The 24631-nt window shown below is 39.3% G+C and overlaps 1 protein-coding gene across 1 annotated transcript in view; it reads left to right on the plus strand.

The window, feature by feature from the left end:
• The window catches only part of SMIM13 (small integral membrane protein 13), a 47209-nt gene extending 24133 nt beyond the window's left edge, over window positions 1–23076 (plus strand). The window contains exon 2 of the mRNA XM_049883789.1: window positions 18790–23076. Coding sequence (XP_049739746.1) covers window positions 18790–18977 — 188 coding nt within the window. The 3' untranslated portion in view covers window positions 18978–23076. The remainder of the gene's footprint in view (window positions 1–18789) is intronic.
• Window positions 23077–24631: the final 1555 nt, after the last annotated feature.

Genomic DNA, 24631 nt, shown 5'->3' on the forward strand with positions numbered 1-24631 from the left:
TGCTATAACATACGGGTTTCTTTGGGGACTCTAGGGTCGCTATGAGTTGGAATCAGCTCGACGGCAGTGGGTTTGAATCCATTCCATTGACCTATATGTCTGTCCTTACGGCAATAAAATACTACATAAATTTTGGAATTTGGTTGCATAGGTTGTACAGTGTTCTTTTTCAAAATCATTTTGTCCATTTTTAGATCCTTGGTATTATTCTATGAGTTTCAGAATCAGCTTTCCAGTTTCTACAAAATAGACCTACTGATTCTGAAGATTAAGTTGGAAAGAATTGTTGCTTCTTCCAGTCTTTGATCATAATCTCTCTCCAATTTTTAGGACTTTTAAAATTTCTCTCAGCAACATTTTGGATATTTTGTTGTATAATAGAAATCTTGGACTCATTTTTGTTAAATTTAAGCCTACAAGCTTCATATTTTTTGATGCTATTGTAGATGGTATTCTTTTAATTTCAATTTCTGTTTGCTGCTAGTATGTAGATACACAAATGATTTTTATATATTGACAGTATACCCAGCAAAACTGCTAAAAACTCATTTACAAGCTTTTTCTTTTTTTTTTTTTTTTTGGTAAATGCCAACACAGAGATGCATGTCAGCTGCAAATGAAGATAGTTTTACTATTCTTTCCAATGTGTATGTATGTCTTTTACTTCTTTTTCTTGGCTCATTGCACTGGGTAAGACCTCAACCAGTGTTGAAAGGAGGTGGCCAGAGCACTAATCTTTTTAGGGGAAAACATTTAGTCTTTTGCCTGTAAGTATGATGTTAGCTGCAAGTTTTTTTTTAAGATGTCCTTTATCAAGTTGAGGAAGGAAAGTTAATTCATACTCCTATGTTACTAAGTTTTTTTTTTTAGGAAGTGATGTTGGATTTTTTCAAACATTTTCTTTCAGTCGCTATTGAAATGGTCATGTGTGTTTTTTTAAATCTGTTTATATGGTGAATTATAATGATTGATTTTTTAACTTAATGTCAACCCAGCATTCCTCAGATGAATCCCCCTTGATCATGATATATTATCGTTTTTACATATTGCTGGATTTACTAAATATTTAAGGTTTTTTGTGTTTACATTCCTGAGGAAAATTTGTAGTTTTCTTACCTGCCTTTGTCTGGTTTTGTTGTCAGGGTAATGCGGACTTCATCAAATGGCCTGGGAAGCGTTTCCTTTTCTCTTATATTTTGTAAGAGTTTGTGTGGCATTGATGTATCAGTTTTCTAATTACCACAGACTTCACAACTTAAAACAACATACATTTATTTATTCACAGTTTCCTTGGGTCAGGAGTTTGGGCACAGCTTAGCTGGGTCCTCTGGTCAGTGTCTCACAAGTCTGTAATCAAGGTGTTGACCTCGTTGCATTCTTTTCTGGAACTTGGAGTCCTGCTCCAGCCTCATGTGATTGTTGGCAGAATTCAGTTCCTTTTGGCTGTAGGCCTGTAGGAATCATGGACACTTGCTTCTTTGGGACCAGCAGGAGAATCTTTGATATCACGGTGGGTCCTAGTCCCTCTTTTAAAGGCTTTCACCTGATTGAGTCAGGCCCACTCACGATAATCTTTTTTATTAACTCAAAATCAACTGATTTGAGACCTTAATTACATCTGCAGGATCCCTTCACTTTTGCCTTATGTAGCCTAATTGAAGAGTAGCTAGCTCATCACCACTGCCATATTCTGTTGGTTAGAATCAAGTCACAGGTTCAGCCCACACTTGAGGGCAGTCTGTCACACAAGGGTTACTCGAGGGTTTGACTCACTGGAGTTACCCTAGGGTGTGTCTCTCACAACTGCAAGAATTTTCTTTCTTAAATGTTTGGTAGATTTCATCTCAGCCAGAACTTTTCTTTTTGAGAAGGTTTTTAACTACAATTTCTTTGAGCTTTTGTAATTTATGTCTTTCCAACACTATGCCTGTTTAATCTGAATTGTAGAATTTATGGATATAAAGTTCATAATATTCCCTCATCTTTTTAATATTTGTAGGATCTGTTGTGGTCTCATTCCTGATTTGGTAAATTTTTTTGTGTGTGATCAGTTTGGCTAGATGTTTATAAATTTTATTGATCTTTTCCAAGAATCAGCTTTGGTTTCATTAATTTTTTTCACTATTATTTGTCCAAATATTTCATTGATTTATATATCTTTATTTCCTTCCTTCTCTTTGATTTTACCTTATACTTTTCTAGTTTCTTTTTTTTTCACTCAAATGATTCAAATTAAGTGACTTTTTTTTTTTTTTATTGTACTTTAGATGAAGGTTTACAGCGTAAATTAAACAGTTAATACACATTGTCTTGTGACATTGGTTGCCAACCCCAGGGCATGTCAACACTCTCCGTTCTCAACTTTGGGTTCCCTATTACCAGCTTTCCTGTCCCCTCCTGCCTTCTAGCCCTTGCCCCGGGCTGGTGTGCCCTTTTAGTCTCATTTTGTTTTATGGGCCTGTCTAACCTTTGGTTGAAGGGTGAGTCTCAGGAGTGACTTCAGTACTGAGTTAAAAGAGTGTCCAGGGGCCATACTCTAGGGGTTTCTCCAGTCTCTGTCAGAGCAGTAAGTCTGGTCTTTTTTATTTTATTTTTTGTGAGTTAGGATTTTGCTCTACATTTTCCTCCAGTTCTGTCCGGGACCCTCCATTTTGATCCCTGTCAGAGCGTCAGTGGTGGTAGCTGGGCATCATCTAGTTGTGCTGGACTTAGTCTGTGGTAGTTGTGGTCCATTAGTCCTTTAGACTAATCTTTTCCTTGTGTCTTTGGTTTTCTTCAGTCTCCCTTGCTGCAAATGGGATGGGACCAGTGGAGTATCTTAGATGGCTGCTCACAAGCTTTTAAGACCCCAGATACTACTCACCAAAGTAGGATGTAGAACATTTTCTTTATAAACTGTTATGCCAGTTGAGCTAGATGTCCCCCTTCACTGCTTTTCTAGTTTCTTAAGGTGGAAACTTAGTTTATTGACTTTAGATTTTTCTTTTTTAAAATAGGTATTTAATGATATAAATTTCTTTCCAGATACTACTTTTGATTTTTTCCATTTTTATTCAGTTTAAAATATTTTTAATTTCACCTGTGATTTCTTCTTTGAATCATGGGTTATTTAGAAGTATGGTGTTTAAATTTTGAATTTTTTCTCCAAAATGTTTTGTTTTCAATTTCTAGTTTAATTTCATTATGGTCAGACAATTGTATTTTGTATGATAAAATCTAAGAGGGTTTATCCTTAAATTTATTGAGACTTATTTTATGATGTAGAATATGGTCTATCTTGGTGAATATTTCAGGTGTTTGTGAAAAGAATGTTATTGAATGGAATGTTTTATAAATACTGATTAGGTCAATTTGTTGTTAGGTTTTTTCAATATATTCGTGAAAGGGGGGACACAATTCTCTTCATACTCTACCGCACTGGGTTTGGTTTTTTTTTGGTTTACCAGATATATTATGTACTTGCTGTATTACATAGTATAAGGAGCCCTGATAGTACAGTGATTAAGCACTCTGCTGCTAACCAACAGGTTGGTAGTTCAAACCTGGCAATCTGCTCCTGTAAAGATAACAGACTAGGAAACCCTATGGGGTGGTACTACTCTGTCATATAGGGCCTCTATGAGTCGGAAACCCTGGTAGCATAGTGGTTAAGAGCTATGGCTGCTAATCAAAAGATCAGCAGTTCCAATCCACCAGGCCCTCCTTGGAAACCCTATGGGGCAGCTCTAATCTGTCCTTCAGGGTCGCTATGAGTCGGAATCGACTCGACGGCAATGGGTAGTAGTAGCAGTATGAGTTGGAATTGAGTCGTTGGCACACAACAACAACAACAGCATGTTGTGTGGTGTAGGAGTCTTCAGTGCTAACATTAAGCTCAGAACTGGGTCAACTGGTGAAAGTCATTGAACCCTTAAATTCATGGGTAGGTTTTTTTTTGGAGGAGGGAGATAGAGGTTGGTTGATTTGTTTTGAGACTCTGGCAGGTACTGTTTTAAGGCATAGAAGAAACACTGGAAAACAATGATAAGCCATACATTCCCCTTCCTTAAGAAACCTGTATCTATTGGGAAAGACAGACAAATAGTATAAATACAGTGGAGGAGAGAGGTGAACTTGTGGTGCTAAAGCGATTGCCCAAGACAGTACGTATTGAAGAGATAGTATAGTAGAGAGATTTTAGAATTATATATTAATGATGCTTAAAATTCTTAGTAACAGTGGTAATAGCCTCATATTGTCTGTGTAGTTTTTCCTGGAGGGGAAGAGGCTGGAGGCCAGGAAATGGTAACAGTGGCTAACAATCAATGAGTGTATTTTATGCACCAAGGAGCCTTGGTGGTGTGGTGGTTAAAGTGCTGGAGGTATCATGATTCAGAATTTTGTTGTTTGATTCAGTAATGGTATCTCCAGGGGCTTTGCTTTTGGCTTTGCCTAGAGGGTGAGTGAAAAAGAGGAAGACCCTCAATGAGATGGGTTGACACAGTGGCTGCAGCAGTAGGCCCAAACAGCAACAATTGTGATGATGGTGCAGGACCGAGCAGTGTTTTGTTTTGTTTTATATGAGGTCGCTATCAGTCCTAACAACAACAAAGCATGTCATCGAGAAAGGGTGTGCAGTAGTGGGAACGTTGGATAGGAGGCGGAAAAGCTTGTTTTGTTTTTTTTTTTTATGCTTTAGGTGAAATTTTACAATACAAATTAGTTTCTCATTCAAAAATTTATACGCAAATTGCTTTGTGACAATTGTTGCTATTCCTGCATTGTGTCAGCACTCTCCCCCTTTCCCTTTCCACCTTGGGTTCCCCATGTCCATTTGTCCAATTTTTCTGTCCTTTTCCTACCTTCTCATCTTTGCTTTTGGGCGGGTGTTCCCCATTTGGTCTCGTGTACTTTTCTTGAACTAAGAAGCACGTTGCTCATGTGTGTTTGTTTTATAGGCCTGTCTAATCTTTGGTTAAAAGGTGGACCTCGGAAGTGGCTTCAGTTCTGAGTTAGCAGGGTGTCCAGGGGCCATAGTCTTGGAAGTTCCTCCAATCTCTGTTTTGGGTAAAGGTTTACACTGCAGTTTAGGTTTGCATTCAGCAGTGTCTACACAAATTGTTCAGTGACATTGGTTACATTCGTCACAAAACATGAATATTCTCATTATTTCTCTTCTGGTTGTTCCATTTCCATTAATCAAGTTCCCCTGCCCCTTTACACTCTCATCTTTGTTTTAAAGTCGTTGACTGTTTGGTCTCATATAGGTGATTTTTTAAAGGGGCACAGTACTTACTGGTGATATTCATTATTTTTGGAGCCAATTTGTTATTTCGGTACAAGGTGACCTTGGATTAGTTTCAGTTCAAGATTTGAAGAGTATCTCAGGGCAGTAGTCTTGGGGAGTCCTCCGGTCTCAACTAGTCCAGTAAGTCCGGTGATTTGTTTAGGAATTTGAAGTTCTGTTCTACATTTTCCTCCCATTCTGTCAGGGCCCATCTATTGTGGCCTGGTTAGAATGGTCAGTAGTGGTAGCAGACACCATCTAATTCTCTGGTCTCAGGGTAGGTGAAGCTGTATTGGCTCTGTTTTGCTTAACCTACATCTGTGGCCTTGAACATATTATTTTACAAGTGAGACTTAGCTGCCTTTAGAGTAAGATGGAAATAAGGCAATAGGATTGAAAATGGGAAGAAGCTTTATACAAATGTAAGGTTGGTATGGAGCCAATTAGTTAGCCACTTAGATGCCATCATGAAGGTAGAATGATGTATAAGTCCAGTGTAATGATTCCACAATTCACAGAGGTAAGAAGTTTGTGGTTATATTGTACCTGGGTTTTTGGACTAAAAAGATCTTGGGTAATGAAATCGAATCCTTATTCTCTAAATAGTATTTTGTGTTTTAGCCATGCTTTTGCCATCAAAACCTGAGAGACTTGGTATACTTTTTAAATTCATCGCTTTGTTTTGCCTGATTGATGCTCTGCAATGACTGTGAGTGGCTTTGAGCCATTATCTTCTTTAGAAAACGGGGATATGATTTCTGGGCTGTTGTGTTAATGAGATAATGAATGTAAAAGCACTTTGAGGACTGAGAACTTTATAATAAATGTGAAAATACAGTTATCCCGGATTTGTGATGTGTTGCTGGTGATGGTTCTTCACTGAAGTTTTTCTGCCATCACTGCCCTCCTGTTGCTGCACATTTATCTTGCATAGAAAAACCACGTACAGTGTGTTTCATGAAATTCATCCTCTGAAGTAATGCTTAGTTACTGGCGCACACAGTGGGCGCTCCTTTGATTATCCAAATATATATGCTCCTTATTGTCGGCCAGCTTTTTTTTGTACATACAAGGCTAATCAGTGTGAGACTGGAGCAAGGCACAGACTTGCCTTTTAAACTCTGAAAAACCACAGTGCTTGTTTGAACAATCAGCATGAGTTTCTGACTGTAGGTACATATAATTGTGGACAGCCCTTTTCCCTCCACCTCTCCTTTCTTCTCCCTCCTCCCTTACATTTCTCTTTCAATAAATTCTGGAACGTGGTAAAATACATGCATTCTGTTGAAGAGTAGGTACAGGGTGTCTGGTGTCTGCGTATCAAGTTTAGACAGAGGGATCGAATGAGCTATACTTCCATAAGAGGTTCTGTCTGTGCTTGGCATGCAGGATACAAAGGAGAAGCCCCTTTCAGTAAAAAGTAGCCTGGGTTTTAATGATTATTCTTCCTCTTGCCTGCTTCCTCCCAAACACACACATATACCCGTGGGTAAAGCTAGTCACTAAGGCCCAGAGTCCAAATTAGGCTGATCTACAATGATACTGAATAGGTTTTAGCAAAGCTTTCAGACTAAGACAGACTAGGAAGAAAGGCCTAGCAATCTACTTCCAAAAATCAGCCATGAAAACCCTGTAATCACAATGGTTCAGTCTGCAAGTGATCATGGGAATGGCACAGGACCGGGCAGCATTTTGTTCTGTTGTGCATGGGGTTGCCATGAGTAGGGGCTGACTTGGTGGCAGCTAACAACAACATCAGAGTTACAGATCTGAACTGGTAACTCTGTCCTTAGTGTCTGTGGTGCCTCTCCTCCTCTCAACACACATACCTACACATACGCCCCTCATGTTATTTGGTGCCCTTGACCAATAGCATGAGATAGAGGGTGTTATGGATTGAATTGTGTCCCCCCAAAATGTATGTCAACTTGGCTAGTCCAGGATTCCCAGTATTGTGTGATTGTCTACCATTTTGTTACCTGATGTGATTTTCCTATGTGTTGTAAATCCTACCTCTATGATGTTAACGAGGCAGGACTCAGTCTACAAGATTAGGTTATATCTTGAGTCACTCTCTTTCGAGATACAAAAGAGGGAGGAAGGCAGAGACACAGGGGGACCTCATGTCAACAGGAAAGTACTGCCGGCGAAATGGATACGAAGAGACTGGAGGGAGGAGCGGGCTGTTTCATTAGGGGGAAAGTAACTGGGAGTATGTAGCAAGGTGTATGTAAGTTTTTGTGTGAGAGACTGACTTCATTTGTAAACTTTCACTTAAAGCACAATAAAAACTATATTTAAAAAAAAAGAAAGTAGTGCTGGGATTGGAGCATGTCCTTTGGACCCAGGGTTCCTGCACTTAGAAGCTCCTAGGCCAGGGGAGATTGGTGACAAGGACCTTCCCCAGAGCGGATGGAGAAAGAAAGCCTTTGCCTAGAGCTGGCACCCTGAATTTGGACTTGGAGCCCCCTAAACTGTGAGAGAATAAATTTCTTTTTGTTAAAGCCATCCAGTTGTGGTATTTCTGTTACAGCAGCACTGGATAACTAAGACAGAGGATGATGCTCCATTTTATATTAGTTAACCTCCTACTTGTTCTTTCTTTTACATTCATAGCATACAAGAGAACGAACTCTGTGTTATATTAAGCCATTCTTTTAACCAGAAACAAGGCAGCTCTACTGGGAGCAAAGACGTATTTTTTATGTTCCGACTTCTTCCATTTGTCTTCCATTGCGTCATTCCTCAATGCATTGCCCTGCAGCATGGCCCCAGCTGGCCCCAGTCATCGGTGAGGCCTGTCGTCCTACAGGTTTTGAATGGGCACTTCTTCATAGCTCCGCCTTACATGATCACATTGTCCCGTTGGTCTTTGTATCGCTTTGGTTGCCTTTTCCCAGTGGGGTCTTTTCACACAGGCTCTCTCTTGCCCACTGGCATGCCATTGCTTGTCCCTCTCTCCTTTTCTTGGCTAATCTCCATAATTGGCAACAGTACTTATGTTTCCTCGTCACTCTATCTCTGTCTTTTCCAAACCTTCCTGTGCATCAGAATCACCCAGGGAGCTTTAAAAAAAAATGAGTAAGCGTGGTCCCTGGAGATTGATTTGGGGAATCTAGGATGAGTCCTTGGGATGAGTCCTTGGGATTCTAGTTTTTAGAAGCTCCCCAGCAGATTCTGATGGGTAGCCAGTTTGGCTGCAACATGGTAATCATATATCTTTGACCGGGGTCAATCCATCGGATAATAAGTACTTTTGAACTTGCCTTACATTTATAGGTGTTCTGTTCCCTAAAAGGGGGAACGTGACTCCCAGTACTGTCTGATAGACGCTCATCTCCACACCCCCTCCACCCCCACCACCAAGTTCTCTGCTCAAGAGGTCAAAGATCTCTTGCAGTGTGGACATTTATCAAAGGTTACATTATATAGAGGTTTTAAAGGAATCATGGAAGATCCCAAGAAGACTGACGGTTTTGGTCAGGCTTTATCCAGCAAATGAATTGCCTGCCTAGCTCTAGGATAGTTTTTTTGGTTGCTCCTATAGTGGAGACAGACTTTTAGGAGCCTGTAGTTATGTGTTGTTGAGTTGATTTTGACTCACAGTGACCCTGTAAGACAGAGTAGAGCTGCCCCATAAGGTTTCCTAGGCTGTAATCTTCATAGGAGCAGATCACAGAACCACTGATGGGTTCTGACCTCTGAACTTGGAGCCTACTGCCTAATAAAGGTAGAGGAGATGTCTTTACTGAGGATCTTCCTCCAGGTTCTCCTATCCACTCCCCTCTAATCTCTGAAAACAGCTTTTATTCTCGGAATTGAGGGCACTTATGGAAACCCTGGTGGCGTAGTGGTTAAGTGCTATGGCTGCTAACCAAAAGGTCGGCAGTTCGAATCCGCCAGGCACTCCTTGAAAACTCTATGGGGCAGTTCTCCTCTGTCCTATAGGGTTGCTATGAGTCAGCATTGACTCGATGGCACTGGGTTTGGTTTTTTTGGTTTATGGTGGTTCAGTGGTAGAATTCTTGCCATGCAGGAGACCCGGCTTCAATTCCTGGCCAGTGGACCTCAAACACAGCCACCACCCGTCTGTTAGTGAAGATTTGCATGTAGCTATGGTGCTGAACAGATCTCAGTAAAGCTTTCAGACTAAGATGGACTAGGAAGAAGGATCTGGCGACTACTTCCAAAAATCAGCTAATGAAGACCCTATGGACCACAATGGTCTGATCCACAAATAATCATGGGGATAGTACAGGACTGGGTAGTGTTTCATTTTTTTGTGCTTGGGGTCGCCATGAGTCAGGGGCCAGAGACAGCAGTTAACAGCAGCAGTACTCCCAGGGCTACGCCCTACAGCCATGTTCACAGTACCTCTGTCTGTCCTCAGGTAAAACAGACTAGTCCTGGGGCTGACACATAACTCAGGTTGGGACAGAGATTCTAGGCTATGTTTTTTGAGGTTATGAACGGAGAAGTGATGTAAACTGGGAAAGGGAAAACTGCGGAAGAGAAGAAGAAAGGAGAGTGAAGCACACATACAGGAGAAACCCAATGCTGAGGATGACCTCAGTTCACACTGGTTCTAGTCCCTGGTAAGGGCACTTCCTTCTTGGGTTCTATGACATAACCCTTGTGAGCTTATAACAATTCCTCTTTTTTGGTTAAGTTAGGTCTTGAGGTTTCTGTTAACTTGAACTGTTGCTTTATCAAAATAAAAGGAGGTTAACTATGTATGTGACTTTCTATTTTGTATTATATTTGTCAAAAGATCAGTGTAAATACTGTAGGATTTAAGAATAAAGATGAATAGGTGGGCCTGATTAACTCCAGGGAGTGTGACATACCAAAAGTATGTGATGGGCCAGATGGTTAAATTGAGCAGCAAGCTGGCCATTAAATAATGTGATATGTGGAAAGCATTTCTTCACAGAACTGTCCCAAAGTTAAAAAAACAAAAAGTTATTATTTCCATGTTCAGTTAACATAGCCAATGAATGTCTTATTAGCAGTTTTATCTGGCCCCACAGTACCTGCTTAGTTTTTCTTTGCTAAGTCATGCTTTTCCTGGTGGTGTTTTTCATTTCAAACTGCCTGGCATTTTCAGTGTTGGGATGATTAATTTTGTGTGTCAGATTGACTAGGCTATGATGCCCATTGGTTTGACCAATCGTAGTCTAGATGATACTTTGAAGGTTTTTACACGTGATGAGCATTTAAATCAGTTGACCTTAAGTAAAGCAGATCACCCTCAATAATGTAGGTGGGCCGCCTCCAAGCAGTTGAAAGCCTTAAGAGCAAAATGTTTTCCAAAGGAGAAAGACTTTGCCTCAAGACTGTATATAGACATCCTGTTGGAAACTCCCTCCTCCCACCCACCCCTGCACCCACTTCCTGGCCTACTGATTCTGGAACACAGAGTGACTGGAATGTCCAGCCTGTCACCTAACCTACAGATGTTACTGGTTTCTTTTTCTCTGGAGAACTCTGAGACAAGTACCAACCTTTGTTTGGTGCTGTTACTACTCCGTCGGCAAATAATCCATTGTAGAAGTATCAGATTTTATCATGCCTGTTGCTATAGGTAGCTATGAGTCAAAATTGACTCCGTGGCAACCGGTTTGTTCCTTTTTTTTTTTGGTTGTATGTAAAGGAGCCCTGGTGGTGCAGTGTGTAAGTATTCAGCTGCCAGTCGAAATGTTGATGGTTTGAACCCACCAGCTACTCCACGGGAGAAGATGTGGCAGTCTGCTTCCTTAAAGATTACAGCCTTGGAAACCCTATGGGGCAGTTCTACTCTGTCCTACAGGGTTGCTATGAGTTGGAATTGACTCCATGGCAGTGGGTTTGGTTTTTTGTTTTTGGTTGTTAGGTGCTGTAGATTGACTCTCAGTGACCCCATGTAACAGAGAACTACCCCATAGGTTTCCTAGGATGTAATTGCTAGGTGTTTTCACCCACAGAGCTGCTGAGGGAGTTCGAACCATCGACCTTTTGGTTAGCAGCTGAGTGCTTAACCATTGTGCAACCAGGGCTCCTTTACAATTCCTAGGTACTCCCCAAAATTCCAATTCTAGGAGAGGACGACTTGCTGAACTTTCCTCACTTTAGTGGATCCCACTGCAGTTACCAACACTACAATTTGTCTCTTTCCCTTGGACTCCCACCTATCATACGGTACTCATTGTAAAAACCAAGCACAGTAGAGATTTGTTCTTTTTGGCTGCCCAGAAGATGAACTTCATATCTCTGTTAGAGGAATTCTCTACCTTACAATTTTTTGTGGGAAGTAGTGTCACTATTCCTTCCCCTGCCATGACCCCCACACCAGGCAGAAGAGGGGAAAGAAAAAAATGCACTCCTTCCAAGTTTGCTTATCTCCAGATTTGGGAATAAAAACTAAAGAGGTGTGTAGTCTGAATAATTCAGTGACGTGGGTGGGGAGGGAAGTGGCAAGTGTGGAGTCAGCAGCCTTCCTTACCTTGACCTCCAGAGTCTGAAATTTTTGTCTTTGGCTGCCACATTCTGACCTTGTCTTGAGATTGAATCCCTTACATTGTTTGGTTACCGGCAATTTTTTTTTTTTTGATTAGTTTTTGGTTCATTTTATTAAAATTGGGCAAGAGAGAGTCTGTGATTTAGCTAAATGTCGATGTCTTTATATCGCCCAAGACTGACTACTATAGCTATCCTCGGTTCCTTATTTTGTAAATTTCTGTGCTGGGAGTCTTTGCTTTCTTTTAACCGTCCCAAGTGCACTATAGTATTTTATGATAAAAACCCCAGTAGTGATGGCCATTCCCCGTAGCCCCCTTTTCAGCCAAAATACCTCCAGTCCCCTCCCTAACTATGCTTTGTGGTCATTTTGTACCTTGTAGTCACTGTTGGAATCTTTGATCTTTATGAAATCAAGTCTACCCTCTTTAGGCTGGATCATAATTTCGCTGATGATAAATCCACCTTCACAATCCCTGTTTAGCATAGTATCTTGGGTGAATGAGTTTTTTAAACTTTTAGTTTCTTTAACCTAACCTAGGAGAAAAGAAGTTTGCTTTAGTATCTATTGAAATCAACTAGCATTATTAATTTAGGCGAACTAAATGGCCTTGTAGTATTTAAAAAATATTAAGTCTACAGAATGTTTTATGGTTTAGACTTACCAGTTTCTTACTTGCTTTTCCCCTGATTTTCCTAATTATCAAAACCATACGTATTGATCATGGATAGTTTGGCAAGTACAGAGAAGTGTCAAGAAAAAGAAAATAGATCCTCAAATTGATCTACAAGTTTAGTGCAGTCCCTATCCCAAAATCAATCTACAGATTCAATGCAGTCCATGTTAATCTGCCTTTTTTTTTTTTTGCAGAAATTAACAAGCTGCTTCTAAAATTTGTGTAGAAATGAATTTTAGAATAGCTGAAACAGTCTTGAAAAAGAAGCGCTAAGTCAGTGGACTCACACTTCTTGATTTCAAAACTTACTGTAAAGCTATAGTAATTGAGACACTATGTGGTACTGACATAAGGATAAACATATAGATCAATGGAGTAGAATTAAGAGTTCAGAAATAAACCCATACACTTATGGTCAGTTAATTTTCAACAGGGGTGCCAAGAAATGCAGTGAGGGGAAAAGGCAGTCTTTTAAACGAATGGTACAAGGACAAGTGGATATCCACATGCAAAAGAATGAATTTGGATTTCTCTTGTATACCATATGTAAAAACTTAACTAAAATGTATTATAGACCTAAGTGTAAGAACTATAAAACTCTTAGAGATTTACATAGGTCTGAATCTTCATGACCTCAGATTAGGCAGTCATTTCTTAGATCTGACACCAAAGCACAAGCAACCAAAGTAAAATAGGTCAACTGAACTTCATCAAAATTAAAAACTTTTGTGCTTCAATAGACGCCATCAAGAAAGTGAAAACCGACGGAATGGGAGCAAATACTTGCAAATCATATATCTGATAAGGGTCTAGTATCCAGAATATATAAAGAACTCTTAAAACTCAATAATAAAAACGAAAAAGACCAATTAAAAAAGGGCAAAGCATTTGAATAGGCATTTCTCTGAAGAAGATATACAAATGGCCAACAATCACATAAAAAGATGCTCTGCATCGTTAGTTATTAGAAAAATGCAAATCAAAACCACAGTGATAAACCATTTCACACGCTCAATGACAGTGATCAAAAAGATGGACAATAACAAGTGTTGATGAGGTTGTGGAAAAATTAGAACCCTCATATGCTGCTGGTAGGAATGTAAAATGGTGCAGCCACTTTAGAAACCAGTTTGGCCGTTCTACAAGTGGGTAAACAGAGTTACCATGTGACCCAGCAATTTCAATCCTAGGCATATACCTAAGAGAAATGAAAACGTACGTCCACACAAAAACTGGTAAGTGAATGTTCATGGCTGCTAAAAAGTGGGAACTTTGTTATCCATAATTGCCAAAAAGTGGAATCCGGCTAATAAATGGATAAACAAAATGTGGTACATCCATGCAATGGAACATTATTCAACAATGAAAAGGAAAGAACTTCTGATACATGCTACGACATAGATGAACCTTGAAAACATACTAAGTGAAACAAGCCAGAAACAAAGAGCTACATATTATTTGATTCCATTTATAAGAACTGTCCAGAATAGGCAAATCGGTGGATATATAAAGTAGATTCGTGGTTGCCAGGGGTTAGGGCAGGAGGGAACGGGGAATGATTGCTAACGAATATGGAGTTACTTTTCGGGATGATGAAAATGTTCTGGAGTTAGACTGGGGTAATGGTTGTGCAACCTTGTGAGTATACTAAAAACTACTGAATCATGCTGTTAAAAGGGTGAATTTTATGGTATGTGTGTTATATTTCAATACAAAAAGATTAAAAAAAAAAAAAACCAGAGTTAGAAGCCATTTCGATCAAGGGACAAGCACACAGCTCAGTCAGTGGATCTTTTTATAGTACGCTTACTCCATGCCATTTACTTCCTCAGTAGTTCCGTGAATCTTCTGTCACAACTGGGACTCTGGTCCCCTTCTTTCCACTAGTTTGTTGTGCTATTTTGTAAAGAATTTTGGGTGGATGGGGGAACATGGTAAGTTGAAATCCCATTAAAATACTATTTTGCAAAGTTAGGCGCTTCACTCAAACACAGTTGACCAAAACATATATTTTTGCTGTGTTAACACACAGCACTCAAGTGGAAAGGAAAGCACAAACTTGAGAAATGGTTTAAATCTCTCAACATTAATTAGCCTTTTGATGGAAAGAAACATGTTAAATTAGAAACTTTCTTAACTTTTATCTAGGCCTGAATATAGTCCAAGGATTTCTGTGATAACACCAAGGTAGAAAAGCTTTTTTTTTAATAAAATACTAGTCATCCGAATATGCTCTGGTCCATTGCTTTTCTGTGAAACCAGAGAGCTTAAAGTAGTAAGGCATCAAGAAAACATGTTAGCATGTTAACATGGAAATCCTTGTGACAGTGGTTCAATTTTTTTCATGCTGTTAACATTTCAGAACAACCAGTTACAGGTTGAGGCTTTATCTTGTGCACTCCTTTAGATACCTTACTAGCAGGTACCTAAAACTTAGTAAATGTAAAGTTCCTTGCAAAATCAAACACCACTTGGTGAGTATTTTTTTTAAGAGAATTATTCAAACTTTTTAAAGACGTTGACATGAAAATACCATACATTTTAAAATCTTGAACATGAGATCTGATGATCTCGCATTTTTCTTTAATCATGTAATAAAAGAAATTTTTATTTTCTTTGGAAATTTATTATTTCCAGAAGCTTATGAATAGCATGGTCCTGACTGAAGAGTTTTCACTATAGTGCAATTGACTCCTGCCATTGAATGTTTTTGACTTTCTGATTGACGCAAACTTCTTTTTGGTAAATAGCATTGAGGTATGAACATCCGAGTAAATATCAAAGCATAGTCTTTCTTCTCTAGAAAAATGCTCTCAAAAAAATGATTTTTATATAATAGACACTTTTACTCGTTGTTGTTGTTAGGTGCCATCGAGTCAGTTCTGACTCATAATAGCGACCCCATGTACAACAGAATGAAATGCTGCCCGGTCCTACACCATCCTTACAATCGTTGTTATGCTTGAGCCCATTGTTGCAGCCACTGTGTCAGTCCATCTCGTTGAGGGTCTTCCTCTTTTCCACTGACCCGGTACTTTACCAAGCATGATGTCCTTCCCCAGGTACTGATCCCTCCTGACAACATGTCCAAAGATGTAAGACGCAATCTCGCCATCCTTGCTTCTAAGGAGCATTCTCCTTGTACTTCTTCCAAGACAGATTTGTTCTTTTGGCAGTCCGTGGTATATTCAGTATTCTTCACCAACACTGCAATTCAAAGGCGTCAATTCTTCTCTGGTCTTCCCTATTCATTGTCCAGCTTTCACATGCATATGATGCGATTAAAAATACCATGGCTTGGGTCAGGCGCACCTTAGTCTTCAAGGTGACATCTTCTCTTTTTAACACTTTAAAGAGGTCCTTTGCAGCAGATTTACCCAACGCAGTGCGTCTTTTGATTTCTTGACTGCTGCTTCCATGGGTGTTGATTGTGGATCCAAGTAAAATGAAATCCTTGACAACTTCAATCTTTTCTCCATTTATCATGATGTTGCTTATTCATCCAGTTATGAGGATTTTTGTTTTCTTTATGTTGAGGTGTAATCCATACCGAAGGCTGTGGTCTTTGATCTTCATCAGTAAGTGTTTCAAGTCCTCTTCACTTTCAGCAAGCAAGGTTGTGTCATCTGCATAACGCGGGTTGTTAATGAGTCTTCCTCCAATCCTGATGCCCTGTTTTTCTTCGTATAGTCCAGCTTCTCAGGTTATTTTCTCAGCATACAGACTGAATAGGCATACAACCCTGACGCACACCTTTCCTTACTTTAAACCACTTAGTGTCCCCTTGTTCTGTCCAAACAACTGCCTCTTGATCTATGTACAGTTTCCTCATGAGCACAATGAAGTGTTCTGGAATTCCCATTCTTCGCAATGTTATCCATAGTTTGTTATGATCCACACAGTAGAACGCCTTTTCATAGTCAATAAAACGCAGGTAAACATCCTTCTGGTATTCTCTGCTTTCAGTCAGGATCCATCTGACATCAGCAATGATATCCCTGGTTCCACATCCTCTTTTGAATCTGGCCTGAATTTCTGGCAGTTCCCTGTTGATCTACTGCTGTAGCCGCTTTTGTATGATCTTCAGCAAAATTTTGCTTTCATGTGATATTAATGATATTGCTCGATAATTTCTGCATTCATTTGGGTCACCTTTCTTGGGAATAGGCATAAATATGGATCTCTTCCAGTCAGTTGGCCCGGTAGCTGTCTTCCAAATTTCTCAGCATAGATAAGTGAGCATCTACAGCGCTGCATCTGTTTGTTGAAACATCTCGATATTCCGTCAGTTCCTGAAGCCTTGTTTTTCGCCAGTGCCTTCAGTGTAGCTTGGACTTCTTCCTTCAGTACCATCGGTTCCTGATCATATGCTGCCTCTTGAAATGGTTGAACGTCCACGAATTCTTTTTGCTATAATGACTCTGTGTATTCCTTCTATCTCCTTTTGGTGCTTCCTGTGTCATTTAATATTTTCTCCATAGAATCCTTCACTATTGCAACTCGAGGCTTGAGTTTTTTCATGTTTCTTCAGCTTAAGAAATGCCAACTGTGTTCTTCCCTTTTATTTTCTATCTTCAGCTCTTTGCACATGTCATTCATTTACAATATTTTGTCTTCTTGAGCCGCCCTTTGAAATCTTCTGCTCAGTTCTTCATCATTTCTTCCTTTTGCTTTAGCTGCTTGACGTTCAAGAGCAAGTTTCAGAGCCTCCTGTGACATCCATCTTGGTCTTTTCTTTCTTTCCTGTCTTTTCAGTGACCTCTTGCTTTCTTCATGTATGATAGCCTTGACGCCATTCCACAACTTGTCTGGTCTTTGGTCATTAGTGTTCAATGCATCAAATGTATCCTTCAGATGGCCTCTACATTCAGATGGGTTATACTCAAGGCCATATTTTGGCTCTCGTGGACTTGCTCTGATTTTCTTCAGTTTCAGCTTGAACTTGCATACGAGCAATTGATGGTCTGTTCCACAGTCGGCCCCTGGCCATGTTCTGACTGATGATATTGAGCTTTTCCATCGTCTCTTTCCACAGATGTAGTGGATTTGATTCCTGTCTATTCCATCTGCCGAGGTCCATGTGTATAGTTGCTGTTTATGTTGGTTAAAAAAAAAAAGGTATTTGCAATGAAGAAGTCATTGGTCTTGGAAAATTCTATCATTCGATCTCCGGCATTGTTTCTATCACCAAGGCCATATATTCCAACTACCCATCCTTCTTCTTTGTTTCCAGTCACCAGTAATTATCAATGCATCTTGGTTGCATGTTTGATCAATTTCAGACTGCAAAGCAGGTAAAAATCTTCAGTGCCTTTACCTTTGGGCTTAGTCGGTGGTGTGTAAATTTGAATAATAATCATATTAACTGGTCATCCTTATAGGCATGTGGGTATTATCCTATCACTACACAGCATTGTACTTGAGGATAGATCTTGAAATGTTCTTTTTCATGATGAATGCAACACCGTTTCTCTTCAAGTTGTCATTCCCGGCATAGTAGACTATATGATTATCGAATTCAGAATGGCCAATACCAGTCCATTTCAGCTCACTAATGCCTAGGATACTGATGTTTATGTGTTCCATTTCATTTTTAACGATTTCCAATTTTCCTAGCTTCATACTTTTGTACATTCCGTGTTCTGATTATTAATGGATGTTTGCAGCTGTTTCTTCTCATTTTGAGTCGTGCCACATCAGCAAATGAAGGTCCCGAAAGCTTTACTCCATCCATGTCATTAAGGTCGACTCTACTTTGAGGAGGCAGCTCTTCCCCAGTCATCTTCTGAGTGCCTTCCAACGTGGGGGGCTCATCTTCGAGCACTATATCAGACAGTGTTCCTCTGCCATTCATAAGGTTTTCACTGGCTCATGCTTTTCAGAAGTAGACTGCTGGGTCTTTCTTCCTAGTGTGTCTTAGTCTGGAAGTTCAGCTGAAACCTGTCCTCCAAGGGTGACCTTGCTGGTATCTGAGTATCGGTGGCATAGCTTCCAGCATCACAGCAACACACAAGACCCCACAGTATGATGAACTGACAGACATGTGGGTACCTTTTACTTAGGGTACCATAATCATTAAAATTTTAGTAGATGGGCCAAGTTTGAAATCTAAGTTCCACAAGAGCAGAAACAGTTTTTGGTACCACTGTGTGATCCTACAGTTTATCCTTATGCCTCGCACATAGTATATGCTTAAAAAAACTTCTTAAATGTATATTTTAATCACATATATATCTATTTGTACTATATATACCATTTTGTAACATATCCCCATATCCCAGTTAACTTGTGTGTCCTGAATCACTAACAATGTATGTAATAATTTTTCTTAATGTTTTTGTCTCTCTTTAGGTTGGTATTTTGTTTGGCATCTTTTCTTATCTAAATTCAAGTTTCTGCGGGAGCTGGTGGGAGACACGGGATCCCAGGAGGGAGACCATGAACCCTCCGGATCAGAAACAGAAGAAGACACTTCATCCTCTCCACACAGAATCAGATCCGCTCGCCAGAGGAGGGTACCTGCTGAGGAAAGTCACTGACCCTGGACGTTGTCCTTTACTCGCAGATGATGGAAGGCGACTGGGAGCCTCTGTCTGTAGTCACATGGTTTGAAAATTTGCTAAAAGACTGAAGAACATTTGTGTTTGGATTTTAAGTCCAATTTAAGGGAAAAAAAAAAGATTTACATGTAAGCCATATAAAAATAAAGGGAATTAAAACCAAATGAAATGGACCATTTCATTTAAAAATAATCTTTAACTTTACTAGCTTTGTACTTATATATGTGTTCCTTGGCTTTTTAGGCTTTATTTCCTTGGACTAAAGCAAATCTGGTAAACATTACAGGCTTCACAACTCCGTATTTTATTAGTTCTAGAGTGTATGTTTTTCTTCACATTTTAACTTGTCTGAAATCGGGATGCATCATAAAATTGCTGTCAACCTGGCAATAGTCATGATGTAATTATCCTAGCCTGTGCATGTGTGAACGTGGTTATAGCTTGTCATCGTGTCATCACTGTAACTGACTTGTGTATTGCTGGTATCAAGCGTGTAGGTTTAATTGGCTTTAAACAATGTCTTTAAAAAGGTTACACTATGATTCAGCATTGAAACGAAAAGTTATTGTGTATGCAGAAAAACATGGAAACAGACCAGCGGGCCGTGCACTTGATATTAGCGAAGCAAATATCCGTCGTTGGAGGAATGACCGAAATTCCATATTTTCTTGCAAAGCAACAACAAAGTGTTTTACGGGACCTAAGAAAGGAAGATACCCACAAGTAGATGAAGCTGTACAACATTTTGTCAGTGAGACACGTGCAAAAGGATTGCCTGTCACACGCCAAGCGATGCAGTGGAAGGCAGGAGAAATTGCCAAAACCCTCGGAATAGGTGAAACCAAATTCAAAGCAACGAGAGGCTGGTGTGACCGATTCATGCGTCGAGCAGGACTGTCATTAAGGCGTCAGACATCATTGTGTCCGGTGCTTCCTGCTGACTGTAAACAGAAGACAGTGGTTGAGCACTCCCTTAAGAAGTGCTGCATCCCCAGTGCTCTCCGTGGCGCAGAAGGCAGTGTTATATGGGAAAATCCAGACATCCATGACTGTGATTTGAAAAGTGATTCAGAAGAAAGGGACTCGGAATACGAAGTTATAGTTATAACTTAACCAATTTATTTCACACACTTTTGTCTGCACAAGATCAAATTTTATTTGATCTGTGTAACTCTGAAAGAGTTCTTTCGATAAATATTAAATAAACATCCTACCTAATAGAAAGCATTGTGTCACAGTTCAATTGGCAGTGTTTTTCTTAATGATATATATGGTGCATCTTAACAATTGATGGTATCTGAGGTTAGATTAAAAATGATATTTGTAAATTTGTCATTCTAGTATAGCAATTTATTGGGGAGCTTAATTCTGACTCGTTGCTAAAAGTAGTTATCCTCTGTGAAGTACTTTTTTTGCGGGGGGAGGGTGGTGGGAGGTAACCTATTCAAGATTTGAAGCAGTTAAGTTAGGGATCTAAGAACTGTCTTCTACTTGAGGAGAGGTGGGTTAGTTCCTCTCTTTGTGTGGGAGGACTTCACGCTCAAGGCCTGCATTGTGGAGAAGGTACTTCTTCACAAACAGCAGTTCAGTGATGAGACCTCAGCGGCACTTGGTAATGAGGAAAGAATAGGGTGGGTGAGAATGCCTGCTCACCTGTAAAGCAGCACTTGCCAGGTTTCCGTGTTTGTCGTAACTGAACTCTGGACTGAATGAATTAAAGACCTTTCTACTTATTAGTGTTAACTGCTTTGTAGAAGAACGAATTGCAAAGCCAACTTATTTTATTAACCCAAGTTCTTTTTATGTTTTTCACCTTTGTTTCTCAAGAACTAGTCATCATAAAATATTATTCCTATTTTATGATAGTACATAATTATATTGGATACCTCATACTTCATGCTGATGGTTTTGATTTCTTACGAACAGTTCACTTGATCTGCCCCAAGTTGTAGTCCCAATGAACACCTCTTCGCTGTCATTGTAGCTCTTGGAATATGCTAAAAGTGAATTCAAAGAGCATAGTTTTAGCTTTAAATATTTTGTAGGGGAAGATCCCCAGCCTCTGAGAGTGGGGACAATCTTCATTTCCTTATTGGATGCAATTTTTTATTTTTATGTGACTATAGGGATTTTTTTTTTATATATATACAGCGACATGAGTTTCAAGCATTAATTTTAATGCTTTATACTAGTTTAATATCACATTAAAACGATCATCAGTTAGAAAAAAATGCCTAGAAAGGTTCTTGGTACTAGGAGGACATTTAAATTGGGTCTTTCATGGTCTGGTGTTTTGAGCTGTGGATTCTGCCTCGTAGTGGGTGTCTTATGTTTGGATAACAATAGTTGCTGAAAAACATTTCAGCATGTGAGCTTTCTGTTGTGTCAGCATTAACGATGGCTGGCAGCCTCCCAGATCTGCAAGGGTCTCCCCTAAAGTATATTAACCTGTGTAAGGGTATACATATTGACATTATTTATTGACATTTATAAGTTCAAAAATGTCTTATTTTATGGGTTTTAAGTGTTCTGCTTAATTTACTTGAGAAATATACCCAAGAACCCATGTTCACCATGCTTTAATTCTCAACTAGGAAAATAAAAAATATCACCGATGTCATTATGAATATACTACAAACTCATTCCTTTGTTTAAAACTTAAAAAAATTTTTTTCTTTTTGCTCACCACCTTTCTCCCTCCCCCCCAGCACAGACACCATATTACCTGTTTCTAAGGCCACTAAGAGGAGCAAGAGAAACTGGTTTACACAGAATTATTTATGAGGTATAGTGAACTTACCAGAACTAGGGCACAAGTGCATTTTCAGTCTCTCAGTAGGAGATGGACTAGCCTGTGGTTAATACTAAAATTTAAAAGGTTATGAGCATTAAAAACTTATACAAGTGTTAGAATCTTATCTGAGTCCTCACAGAGAACAATAGTGATAAAGTATGTCACTTTTTGAGAATTAATTCTGAAATTGAGGACTCCGGTAAGTGGTTTCATTTCCTTCCCAACCAACCATTCCCAAATCTTTTTCTTCTTTTGCCTCTGAAACTTGTAGAAGTTGCCTGTATACAGTAATTATCTTGGTAGCATTGCTCTGATTTAAACGCCAAAAAAAAAAAAAAAAAAAAATCCACTAAATATATTTGTGTAGCATTGTCAAATAGGTCTCTAATATTTACACCAAGCTAAAAATAGAATTCATCTAATGGATTTTGTAATGATGTTTTCATAGTGGAGACATTAACTACATTGTCACATGGTGACAGACTTGCTGACCTATTTCTTTAGATGCTATTAGGTTTAAAAACAATGTCAAGATGTTTATTTTGCTGAACATTTGCAACGTTAAGTAATGGCTTCACAAAATGTGGCATTTTAAACCAAAATGTGTTGAAAGATTTGAAAGTCGTACGTTTTATTTTTCAGAGTAACAAATTTTGAATTATTTTACGTCCATGATGTAATCTTTTTTAAAGTCAAATTTTCTTAAAAGCTGTGTTTTAATGTAACATGTAACCAGTGTAGCTTTAGCGTTCGACTGGTACACTTTAAGTGCTTTTATACTTGAAGTTCACTTTGAAAAGCCAATGAGCAGCACTCAAAGGTTGTAGACCTTGAAGCAGCTGATGGAAGGGCATTTTGTCATGAAGTCTGGAACTAAAGCATCTTGTATTGTCTGCTTTTAAAGTATCCTATAGTTTCTAACTTAAAGCATATAGTAACATTTTTCATTTGTTAATGTACAAATGCTGCCTGTTTTATGAAGAATGTTTAGCATTACCCTTCAAGTCAGTTCTATGCATAACCCTTCACCAAATACCGCTGCTGTGGTTTCTTAAAGAAAACACCCTGTGCTATGCTATGATGCGTTGTCATCTTGCTGCTTGACAAATAGGCTTATAGGAAACTAGACTTGTGTGTGTTAATAGTCTCTGTATACCAAGATGGAAGTTAAGAGATGAGGAATGTGTGTAAATGGTCATTTGCCTCTTCACTGTTTCTGTTTTAAAACTGGTGGATACTGTATCTAAAGCTTTTGTGGTTTGTGTGATGTTTTAACTTTAAACTGCAGAGAATAAATTATAATGAAAATAAAAGTTATGTATGTCTCATTGATAACGTATAATAAGTATGAAGCATACCTTGACATGAAGGGATTTGTGGTCATTTTTTTTTAATGGTCCACACTTCAGCTCCTTTTCCAAGTAATCTATAAGAGTTAAAATAGTCATGGTATTACTAGTTCCATCAAAGTAATTGACTTAGAACCTAAAGGATATACAGCATTCGATCTAAATGACATTTATCCATATTTAGCCTTTCGTTTTCTTCTCATACTTTACCCACCACCCCAGGATTGTCTTGTGAATCTGTTTACTACAGGTCGGCTTCACATTTTTGTTAGTATTAACCACCAGGAAGAGTAAAAGGAGAAACTGACCAAATTCAAGTATTGAGATTGAGGAATGCCTTTGAAAACCCATATAGATAGGAAGCCATCAATTGCAGTGGCTAAGGGTCAAGGTGTGATTTTTGGCCAGCAGTGCTCAGTTACCAAGAATGTAGGGTGGGAAAAAGTGGTTTGTACCAGAGCCAGATTTCATAAGGTAGGTATGGCTAAAGGGCAAGGTCATTAAAGATTGCTGAAGATTAGCCCTGGGATTTGGGCTGGGTTGTAAAAGAACTAAGATTAGTAAATACTGATAAATGGGGTGTGTGGGGAGTGGGGGATTGAAGATATTTATGAATGTGACATGTTTGTATGGTGGGCAGAGTAGGAAATTTAGGGCAGAATGGAATTTTAGAGGTGGAGTTCGGATGGAGAAGATGACCGTAAGCTGGGTACCAGGTCCAGGACTTGGAAGACTGATCTCAAGGCCTGGAGATTCCAGGGGGAATAATCCTCATAAGGAGGAAGGAGCTTTCCTGAGAGTGGGAGAGGAATGTTTTGGGGAAGGTGCGAAATGCCATTGTCATCCTGACCTCTGGGGCCCTGCAAACCAGTAAGGGAAATTGAGAAGTATTGACATAAGTACTTTAACTGAGCTATAAAAATGATGCTGTGTATGGGAGAGTTTTGTTAGGGTCGAGGAAGAGGAGGGACGGGCAATGAAAGTGCGAGAATCTTAAAGGGAATAGTTTTTCAGGTATAGAGTGAGAAGAGAATTCCAAGCAGAAGAAAGCATGTATGACAGCAGTCATGGGAAGATGCCTCTTAGGGAGAACTGTAGATAGTTGGTTATTCTGAGGATGTGGATGGAGGACACTAGTTTGAGGCTAGAGAAGTAGGGAAGATCTAGGTCACATCAAGCCTTGTATGCAGTGGCAAAGACTTTGAAATTCATGCTGTGAGTGATGGAGAATGTCAAAACTTATTTAAATTGAACATGACAGTATTGATTCACTTAACACATTGAGTGTCTGCTCGACCAAGCACATGTACTAATGCAGCTGGTGTAGAAAGCTTACGTTAACTGCTGTGAGGAGGATCTACTGGAGACACATGGAAACGGAGTCTCTTACTGTAGTCCAAGCAAGGAAATAGAAAGTTAGTGACCGATAGGGAAGGAGAGGTATTCATGGGATGCTTTAGGACATGGTAGAATCAATAGGACTTGAGATT

Source organism: Elephas maximus, chromosome 1 (assembly GCF_024166365.1).
Source record: "Elephas maximus indicus isolate mEleMax1 chromosome 1, mEleMax1 primary haplotype, whole genome shotgun sequence".
Taxonomy (NCBI): Eukaryota; Metazoa; Chordata; class Mammalia; order Proboscidea; family Elephantidae; genus Elephas; species Elephas maximus.